This window comes from Pygoscelis adeliae, unplaced genomic scaffold (genome assembly GCF_000699105.1).
Source record: "Pygoscelis adeliae isolate BGI_AS28 unplaced genomic scaffold, ASM69910v1 Scaffold84, whole genome shotgun sequence".
NCBI lineage: Eukaryota > Metazoa > Chordata > Aves > Sphenisciformes > Spheniscidae > Pygoscelis > Pygoscelis adeliae.
In genome coordinates this window covers 1,168,440-1,179,541 of record NW_008824754.1, presented here as the reverse complement: position 1 = coordinate 1,179,541, position 11,102 = coordinate 1,168,440, and the positions used below count along the sequence as shown (strand labels likewise).

Genomic DNA, 11,102 nt, shown 5'->3' with positions numbered 1-11,102 from the left:
CAGACAGTGAGACATGACGTTTGGGATAATTGGTAGTTGTGCAAGAAGACTGGAGCAAGGAACAGAGATAGAGAGCAGGTAGGAAAAGTTGCTGATAAGATGCTGGCAGGATCAGGCTAGGGCCATCCCTCTGCAGAAAAATGGAGAAGAACCCAGGTTTCTGGGGTTGGCATGATGCGCGCGTGATCCCACCAGGCAGTCTGTCATGATAGTTCATCTGCATAGCCTGTCCCTCTGGAGGATGACAGCCTGCTGCTGCTATTGGTTACTCCCCATCTCTCATGAGGTAGAGTTCTCATGCTCTAGCTGTTAAGTTGGCAACCCTGCTGATGATTATGTTGAATTCAATATGGTGTCCCATAATAGGATTTCTTTCTTGGTTTAGTTCTTGATCAATCTCAGGAATTACTTAAAAAAAAATATTAAAAGCACACTATTCAAGTTACACATTAAATGTTCAGTTAAGAAAAGAAAAAATTAAGTTTGTCTGTATAACCTTAAATTGGACCCCTGGTGAAATAGAGCGGTACAGTATTTAGTTATGCTATCATCTAAAAATGTCTACTTGTAGAATACCCGTCAACAGCTTTTTAGAACAAAAAGTCACAGTTGTATCTCTTAGTTCTATGTTATTATTTGTTCCCTTCAATGAAGCATGAAATTGCTAAATTACAAAGCAACTATTTTATATTTCATGTATTTAATACACAAATTTTATCAAACTAATTGTTAAACTTTACAAATGCATAATAATTGTTTGCCTATTATAAGATTTCCTTTTGCTACCCCAAACTTATTTAAAATAATAAGTCTTAACTTGGGAGAATAATTTATGTTAAAGTAAAAATTTAGTTATTGTCAAGTCACCAGACAATCTGTTATGTCCTGAGTATCAGGCCTGTCAGAGATCCCCAAGTAATAGGATTTGACTATTTCTAATACAGTCAGTGGAAGCTACTTATTACTTAACACTTAAAAAAAAAATAATCAAATTTCAGAATCTGTTTTAGTGCTTGTATGGAGATTTTTGAAATGAGATAGTAGGATTGGTAGTGATAACACACAGAAATGGTAAGTAACATTTAATAGTGTACAGAGGAAAACGATAACCCTAAGTACATACTACATGTATTATGGACAAGGACTTTTAAAGCAGCTATTGCCACTTAAGAAAGACACCTTGGGGTGATTGTGGTCAGTTCTGTGACATTGTCAGCTCAGTACTCAAGAGCAGTCAAAAAGGTAATTAAGAATGGAAATAGGATCTGATAGGAAAGGAAAAGAGTGCAAAACATAATGTTGAATCTATGATGCATCCAAGCCTTGAATACTACATGGAGGCAACTGGAAAAAGCCCCGAAGAGGGTGACAGAGATGAGCAGGGGTGTAGCGTGGTTTCCAGGCAGAGCTAAATAATCAGTAATTCCAGTATAGAAAAAAGATGTCAGAGAAAGATAGAACAGAGATCTGCAAAAGTACCTGTGACATAGAGAAGGCAACAGGCAACAACTATTAGCGCTTTCTTACAACTCAGATACAGAGAGTTTACAATACATTGCCAAGTAAGTTTAAAATACAGAAAAACAGAAGTTTTTGAAATGTTACCATATGTTATCCGTGTGCAACCAAGTAACAGGCTTACAATGCAAAAAGGTAGAGGGTTTGGGGTATGTCACATGATTAGTTTCTGGGACTCATCACCACAGGATGTTGTGAAGCCTAAGAATATAAAAATGTTCCAATACGTATGAGGCTAAGTGCTCACATGCATGGTGGATAGGCCCACTAATCACAATTTACTTGGATTTAGTTTCTGGCCTACGTGGTCCCTAACCGGCTGATTTTCAGCAGCTCAGCAGGGAAGGGCCATTTTTTACTGGCCCTGTTTCCTAAAAAGTCACTGCAAGGGACTAGGGCCTTTGGTCTGATAGTCTCACCATTCCTATGTGAAACAGCCTTCTTTTCCATTACTGCAACAGAAAATCATTACTGATTTTTTTTTCAAATTAAGCAGTCATTTCATTTCTTAATTCCTAATGGCTAAGAATCATGAGTGTAGAAATGGGTGTAGAATATTAAGAGTTCTAAATTATACTTATGCCATCTTGTAGGCCATTTCATTTGAAAACCCAATTAAAATGTTTAAATAATATTGTTAAGAGGAACAAGGCAATCCTTACTCTTCATTACTGTGCTAAAAAAATTGCCGTGATCTTAAGCATTCGTTTTGCAGTTACGTAAAACTTTAAGGCTCATGAAAATAGCAGTTAATAATGGAAAAGCTGAGAAATCATTGATTATAGAAGGATTTCCAGAAAGAACTAAGGTAATGTAGTTCTAGTATTTTCTTCCAGCTCTTGACACCCCTTCTCTGTTTTTCATTTAGTTGAAATAAACGTGTCGTGTGAGTGACTGGGTCTTATTTGAATTGCCAGGACACAACCTATGAAATAAAATCAGCTTTCAATTCTAAATAAACCTATTGAACAACAAGGTATGTGGTTCTCCTAGAAGGTTATATGAACAAGAAACTAAAAGAAGTCAAAAGACATATATATAAAAATCACTGGTTATTAGAAGTGGAAGAGTTCCTTTGTATTAAATTGCCATTGATTTTTGTTTTAATAGTGACATACTTTTAAAGACAGATCTTTGCACACTTCCCAGCAACATTATATTAGCAATACTAATGAATTAGTTGTCTTTACTGAACTTGGGTACAATTAAAAATTGCTACTCAAAAAAAAAATGTTGGAAACTTGCAGCGTTATGAGATTTATTTTCTATCAGATTGAATTTAGCATTTCCTGGCTATAGCCCTGCATACTCAATATGCTGTGAGAGCTTAGCTGGTTTCTTTCCATATCATAAAAGGTTTTAAAATCCAAAAAATTAAACTGTTAACATTTGATGTGCTACATGTTGGCAACAGAACCCTACCAAACAGGATTCTGCAATAAAAAAAGTTAAAATTAAATTGAGGACCCTACATGATGCTGAGGAGAGAACGGTTTTAATAATGCCATTTTCTTATAACTTCTGTTGTGCAATAAAGCCAGCCTGAAACAATAACACAATGATGATCCAAAGAAGGAATAATAAGGACTATAAACAACTAGGAAGATTCTCTTTCTTTACACAATCTGTTATGAAACGAATAAATAAAACCAGTGTCAGATCAATCTTCTACCTCCCACTGTTACTGTTAGCTTTTCCACCAATTAGTTATACCTTTCTGTGGAAATTGTGCCTCATTGGAGCTAGGTCTATACTGACTAACAATTCCAGCTTTCAAATTTTTTTTGGCTAGAAAAGTAGATTATGACTATCTGCTGTTCATACTACCATTTCAAAGCTTACCTTATGGCGTTGAGTGACTTGATTCTCTCTCTTGTGATTGAATTATCTACTGAGGCATGCTCAAGCCAAGCTATGCTACTACTTATATTTTCTGTTGCCTTTCCTCTACTATTGTATGCCTGATTCTCATGCTAACCTAATTATTGTTGTCCATCTAGGCCTAGCAGTTGCTGCTCTCATTTATCAGAGAGCTTGGTTTTTAGCTCACTGATAAAGACAGAGAACTGTAATGTGCGTTTGTCACTAAATAAACAGTTTAAAGACAGAAAGGGAACAGATCTGCTAAATAAGAATTTACAGCAGCAGTTAGTTATTTTTCAGAGTAGACCCATATTAGATAATTACTCATTAAAATAGATATTACAATTATCCAAGAAGTAGAGAGTAATATTCACACATTTGGCATTTTAAGGAGATTTTTCGCATAAGTATTAAAAAAAATTAAGATAACGGACAAAATAAATTCCATAACGTAGTTCTTTGTTCTTTCTCATGTTAAAAATTACAAAAATTGCTTATTATTTATTCTAAATAAGACAAAATCTCTGAAGCTATACCTGCTGTATCTGAAAGTGATGCAATTGCAAATAAACTACAGTGAATCAGTCCTTAAATAATATATATCTAGCTTTTACACTTTTGTTAAATGACCTGCTACATGTTTTTTAATTCATTTAAAATCTCTGAAGCTATACCTGCTGTATCTGAAAGTGATGCAATTGCAAATAAACTACAGTGAATCAGTCCTTAAATAATATATATCTAGCTTTTACACTTTTGTTACAGCATGCTAAATGACCTGCTACATGTTTTTAAATTCATTTGAAGAATTAATGCATCATAAAATAAGGCCTCAATGTTTCTGTTCAGTCTGGCTCTTAATTATTTTGCAAGAAAAGTTGAGGTGACCTTGACTGTATTTTTTCAGAGCGGCACATTAGAAACTATTTCTAAATAGCATTCTCCTTATCCCATGCTTTGAAAGAAGACAACCTGTCTCTGTCATAGCACTGGAGAAGAAGATATGCGAGACAGGATTTAGCAGGTGGGCTGATCCCATTGGATAGAAGTTCTTTCTTCTTCTTCTAGTGAGGAGAAATATAAATGACAAGAGAAAATGCTGCATTAGAAGAATCATTTAATAAAGCTGGGTGGTATTCATAATTATCTTTTTTTTTAATTTGGGATTGTTGTCTTCCAAAGTAGGTAGGTATTATTGTAGCTAAGTACTAGTTTGTGACAGAGAAGGTGAAGAGTCAGGAGGATATCTGAAGACAGTTGTTGCAGTTGCAGTTGCAGTAAGTGTCTCCTATTACTTTTAAGGATTACTGGCCTACATGAAGCACAGTTTGTATGGTCAGGACAGTATGTTTTAATTGTTCTCCTCCTTTCCATTTTTTATCCCAACTTTCAATTATTTTTACACCTTTTGGTTTGTATTTACTAAATCAAATTGAGAGAGAAGATAAGTTTATACTGATCTGAGCTGCACTGCTTATTTTTCAAGTTCTTGCTTTTCTGCGCCAATAAAACGTGTAGCCAGGGCCCAGCTATGCAATTGGCAATATTAGCATATGCATCTGAGTAGTATGAAGGTATCTAAAGAACCAGTTTAGTCCATGATCTTAATGACCTCGAAGAATGGCATCTGATGGTAAATAGGTGGCTATGATGATCTCAGACCAGTTCATAGGCCTTACAAGTGCACTCAGAACTGGAATTAGCTGATACCCTGAATCCTATTCTAAGCAGAGTCCAAGCTTTAAAAGGTTAAGAAGTATTAATTCCTTTTTTTAACCTTAAGACCTCTCTCTTCATCTCACTTACAGAGGGTATGACAGTATCGCTTATATAATACCAATGAGTAGAGGACTTTATACATCAAGGTGATTTGTTCCAATTTTCTGTTATCATCCAGAAAAACTGAAAGGAGTGAAAATACTAAATGTTTTAAAATTTGCTGGGCTTTGCAAGACATTTTGTTAGGGCTCAGTGTTTATATTTGGAGGACTAATTTGGTCTCAATATCTAGGTAGATGTTGAATGTTTACCTTCATTTTGCTTTTGGAAGCAGTTTGTAACTGTCAATTAACAGAGCAATCCCTCATATCTATCCATCTCTGTGGCATGATTTGTGTCTCAGCACAAGGTTGGATGGTCACTCACTGATGACTCAGTGTAGTTTGAGCATTCACAGTATATCCAAGGGGTAGCGACACTCTCATGTCATCTACCACTCAGAGGAGACAAGTAACTTGAATATAGGAAGCTAGCAAGTTCTTTATGGACTGGTTAGTGTTTTAAGCCATGAAGAAATCTACAGTTTTTATTCATCTTCCTGCACTGGGGCAATATTTCTTCAATTTTCATAGTAGGTATCATTTATATTTTATATTTGTACTTGTTCTTTAATATACTGCCTAAAAGCAAAAGTGGTTTCTGAGGGAATAAAAGGCGGTATCAGTCTAAAGTAAAATAATAGAAGTTTTTTTCTCTGGATTTTTTGTATTGAAAGCAGCAATTGGTTTAGTAAATAAATTATTAAATCCAACCCTCTGAAACATGGTCAGGATATGCTGATAAAAAAGAATTGCTATCTTAAACATTGTTAAAGGGATTTTACTATATCCTTGACAGAATGCTTCATAACCAAATGAGTGACAGCTTTGCTATTTTGATATTTGGTAATCTTAAATTGCCTTTTTTTTAAACTGTAAAGATTTCCCTGGGAAAGTCAGGTACAGAGAGTTCTCAAATCATATGTCAGATTGCTATGAATAATGTTATTAGCATTGAGTGAGACCAATTTTTAAGTAAAGCAGCTACTCCTTTTCCCCCAAAGGACAAAACCAGAAGCTAACAACAAAGGAAAATATGTTCTCTGTATCTGCCAATGCATCCACGACCATAACAACTTCTGGTACCTGTGAAAGTCACAGCAAAAACCACACCCATGCGAGGCACAGTGCAGCCAGGAGAACAAAAAGAGTTCATTAACTTCTTGGCCTCTTGATATTTTCAGGCTTCTGAAATAAGATTTTCATCTAGCTAATACTGTACTGCTGTGATTAAAGACAGTGGCATACCCTGGATCTTCTGGCAGAAGCGAGGATATGACAGCAATTGCATCTTGGCACTCCTTAGAACAGAAACTTGAGGAAATTATGAGTCAAGTTTCACTCTGTCAGTAGGCCCAGAGGTATCTGCTGGGGCCAACACAGCAGTTGGAGAAGTTGCATGACGGGAGATGTACTACATGGTGCATTTTTTTGAAAATTGTTTGCTGGTTGCCTCCTGTGGATCCCTGGCTGGTTGGTACTAAAGGCTGCGTCCCCTTCTCCCTCTCCCCAGGTGGCTCCCTGGGAGGTTTGTGGTAAGTATTGCCTCTCCCAAGCGGTTGACCTCTAGGCAGCAGGAGAGAAATGCTAGGTGACCTGTCAGTTTTAGGATCTTATTCTTCGTATCTAGCTTCACAGACTACTTCTGTAATTTGGAGCAGCAGTGCAAGTGCGATTGCAGTAGCCTTGTCAACGAGCTTAACTGTTTGAGATATGGTCTGCATAATCAGATTTTGAAGGTTGAATCTGAAAAGAGAGCAAAGAACTCTTGAATGAAATGAGTTGCCTGCCAATGAGATGAATTGCTTACACAGTTTGTTACCATCAGTGTTATTACAGCATATGGCTCACTTTGACCACAGCTCTACTTGCAAAGCACCAGCCCATCAGGGCAGGAGTATGTTGTATTAACAAGTAATATGTACTTCATCTTTATCTTAAATTAATGGGTAAAAAATACCTCTTTTCAGGTAATAAACATCATATTTTCTTCTATGCAATGCTCAAAATTAAGATCACAGAAAGCTGTGCAGAAGTAGTGTTGTTAGATTAAAGAAAAAGCAAGCAGAGTATGTGGGAAAATTCATCACTGAACTTCAGAGATAAGATATTCCCTTTCAGTGCCACACTTCCCATAAGCTGGTTTTATGGCCCACTTATATTGTGTATATCTTTATATGCAGTTGCTTGTATGCCGTAATACTGTATTATCAAATTCTAATGTTTCCTTTAACAGCACACTTTACTTCTCAGAAAAGCCCTACTGAAAAAGTCTTGAGAGATTTTCTATGCATGCTTTTAAAATGATTGCTGTGTTTTCTCTGTATTCTCAGCCACTAATACGCACCTGATCTTTTACTCTTGTCTCTGTATCACCAGGCCTCCTGAACCTGTTTACAGCACTGTGAACAAACTGTGTGATAAACCACCTTCTCCTAGGCACTATTCCCCTGTCGAGTGTGACAAAAGCTTCCTTCTTACAGCTCCCTATCCCCACTACCACGTAGGCCTGCTCCCTGACTCTGAGATCACCAGGTACTGCATGCGCTTCTTCCTCACCTCCTTCTTTAGAGTGCATGAACATCACTGGATTTATCTCATATTTTGCATCTTCACCATAGATCTTCTTTTTCTACAGCTTGTGCTTGTTTTTAACCATGCTTTCACATCTGCACCACTGGAAGATATATGCTACCTCGGTATATAATTTTGGTCATCCAAAATCCAGTGATGAACACAGGCACTGTTTTGATCCATTGGGATGGTGCTCTAAAATAGGTTACATAATATGCATCACATTTTGCAACTGAATTCAGTATTTGTTTCTCTGTGAGTACGGAAAGTGACTAAGACTTCACTGAAAGTCGTAGTAATTTGGTTTGATTCAGTCACTTTGTTTCTGTGTTGAGCATACTTTGTTCACTGAGCATCTTTGAGTTTATAGGGTGGCTGCCTAAGCCGTTCAGAAGAAACTGAGCAAAAAATAATCACCTCCCTCACCAACTCATGGTTGAGAAGACATGTAAAATTTAGCATTCCCTAGGCTAGCTGTGCTCTGAGAGGACAGTTAGTAAAACCTAAACTGATGAACTTTTCCATAACTGAAGTAATGGAAAACATTTCTATAAAATATTGTCAGTGAGTGCCTCCTGAGAAATATTTAATAAAGAAAAACATACTATCCCAAACTGTATGCTAGGATAACCCAGCTATTCCCCTATAGTCTACTAGGATAGTAGTAAATTATTTGCAAACAAGACTTGGGAGATAGAGGAAGAGTTAGGCACAAGTTTTCAAGAAGTTGAGTGTTTCCTTTGTCAGGAAAAAAACTATCATCTTTTATATTCTAGACTAGAAGAAAAATAATTGTATTTGGAGCTTTGATCATAGACATTTTTTACAGAAGACACTTTTCAAAGAAAAGACTAATGTGGGCAGAGAAGAGCAGAAGTGTCTAAGTGGGAAGTAAAATGGTAAATTAATGTAAGATACAATAACAGGAAAGAAACCCCAGGGATTAGAAAAACAGCTGTGAAAGGCATTGCAGTGCTATGAAATAGAAAGCTAAATTAAATGAGCAATAAGACAAATACTAGTGAAGAATGCAACAGATGTGGTAACACCATGCAGAAGCTGTCAGTTTATTAGAATGAAAACTGTGTAGCGTCTACAATTTGTTAAAATATGCTTAATCACTGGACAAAGTAATTAGTCAAGCTGTTCAGGCCAGTGCAAGTTTGGGTGAAAAATATTGATAAGGGCAATGTTTTATAAAGGTATAAATAACTCCAGCAGGGTGCCAGGCACTAACAGATATATCCACAATATTTTAATTTCTCTGCAAATATTACCTAAAAGGAAATAACTACCCAAAAAGTAATGAAGTGACTTCAGGTCTTTAGGTACAGTGTGCATATGAGTAATATATCTGTAAGTATCACAGTGCTTCTGTGTGTTTGGAGCCAGACAAGAGAGCATTATAAAAAGACTCTTACTTTTAAAATGGTCCCTTTAGAAAGGAAGGGACCAACTTGAACTAGAAAATTGAACAAGCGGGCTCTAGGGGATTTGGGGGCCATGGAATTGTGTATTGGGAGCACTGAGGATTAGACTGTGGCTTGCTAACCATAGGAAGATGCAATTCATTGCTAAATGGTTGATCTTTATAGACACAACTGTCAGGACTATGGAGATAGGTTGGGGGAAAAGGGTGAACCTGCTAAGGTTACTCCCTGCAGACCAGATACTCATATGCCAATAATCAGTGAAGCCCGGGAGAGCTCATAGAATAAGGCCATTCTGCCACCTGAAGGTATAATTCTCTACATCCTTTTGCTTTATTGTGTGATTGATTACTTGGTCATTGGGTCTTTGATGACCTGACGTAAGGACATAAAAAGCTGGGGTTTGTTCTACTGAGTGTCAGTTAACAATTCTCTTTAAGAACAAGATTTCATTTCTCTTCATTCGACTTTGATGTAAAATTAGGCTCTAGTCCCTGTATACTTAATCAGTTTGTTTATTTCAACAGTCCAACAAAAACTGCAAAAAGAACACAAAAAAAGAGAAAAGACACAACTCATGGTTAAATGCTCTGCACTATGCTCTGCTACATGCTGTGGTAGAGGCAACTGAATGCTATAATTTATACTTCTTTCCCACTATGAAATAACATTTAGATGGAAAATGTGACAGTTCTTGATGTTCTCAAATACTGTCATCTTTTCCACAGGACTCTTTGACCATGGAGGAAGACATTTGAAATATTTCACCAAATGCCTTTGGTGACAAAAGTGACAGCTTTACAACATATACCATGATCCGATTTCCAAATGGACTCAGTATTCACAATGGGAGAACAGATTTTAGAAAAATATTAATCTCATTTTAACCCTAATCCAAGTGGCTATTTTTGCAGAAGTGTTCATTGTACGCAGCCTTAAATTTCACAAAGGTGATGTGTCTCAGGGCTGTATTGTGTTGAATATTTGGAAGAATTAATCCATAAAAAGACCTTGTTTTAAATCCACAGTGGTGATACCACCATCTCTATTGGAAGTTGTACTACAAAAAAATCTTCCAAATATTGACCAGGTATTTTGAAAGGTCTCCCTTTATTCCTCTGAATTCCTCAAAGCCCTGTTCCTCCACATTATACACTTCCATGGTCTCCAGTCAAATATAAAAAGATATCTCCCTGTCTTCCTGCAGGCTTCCTAGAAAGAGTTTTTCATCAGAATTTGTCAATCTCAGGTTTGGGGAGGAAGGGACAGGGATTATTTGCTTGTTTTGGTAACTGCACTCATTGTCGTATCTCGGTGCTGCAAGATTGAGATTCTGTGGCTGAACTGCAAGAAATTTGGTTTGACAAATAACTCTTCCAGAGGAAGAGGAACATGATGCCATGTTCTCCCAATTGAAATGCTTGTAAGCCAGCCAAGGCCTTTCAGATTGCTGCTCCAGATAATTTGTCAGCTACTCCTCAGATGATTGTTTTGTCAAGGCTCATTAACTTCATAGGCAAAGAGAATTCATAGGCCAAAGCCTTATTTGTCTATAACAAATTCAAGTTTATAACCCTTGCTTTTATGGTGGCCTATCTTAGCTCCTGGGAGATTTGGAGGTCTAGAACAATATACTCCCATTTTAGGATAAAAGTAATTTGTTTTTTGATTGAATTATCGGTTCATGTGAATTGATATTAACAGTGCTATGTCAATGTGCAACAGCTGAAACTCTGTCCCATTGAAGGCAGGAGTAGAGAGAGAATTTTGGAGTAGTATGTTTTCCTTTGAGAGCACCATGTGGGAACGGATGCAGAGTGTTCATGTTCTGGCCTCTGTCGTTATTGACGATTATGCGTACAATTAGGAGATTATTGTCGGCAAAAGGAAATCACAGCTC

General features: G+C 36.8%; 1 protein-coding gene across 2 annotated transcripts in view; it reads left to right on the top strand.

Annotated features, from left to right (window-relative positions):
• DLG2 (discs, large homolog 2 (Drosophila)) overlaps positions 1-11,102 on the top strand; it is a 671,422-nt gene that overhangs the window by 395,499 nt on the left and 264,821 nt on the right. For both annotated transcript variants that reach the window (XM_009323461.1, XM_009323460.1), the window contains one exon: positions 7,578-7,733. In XM_009323461.1, the coding sequence (XP_009321736.1) occupies positions 7,578-7,733 (156 nt within the window). The remainder of the gene's footprint in view (positions 1-7,577; positions 7,734-11,102) is intronic.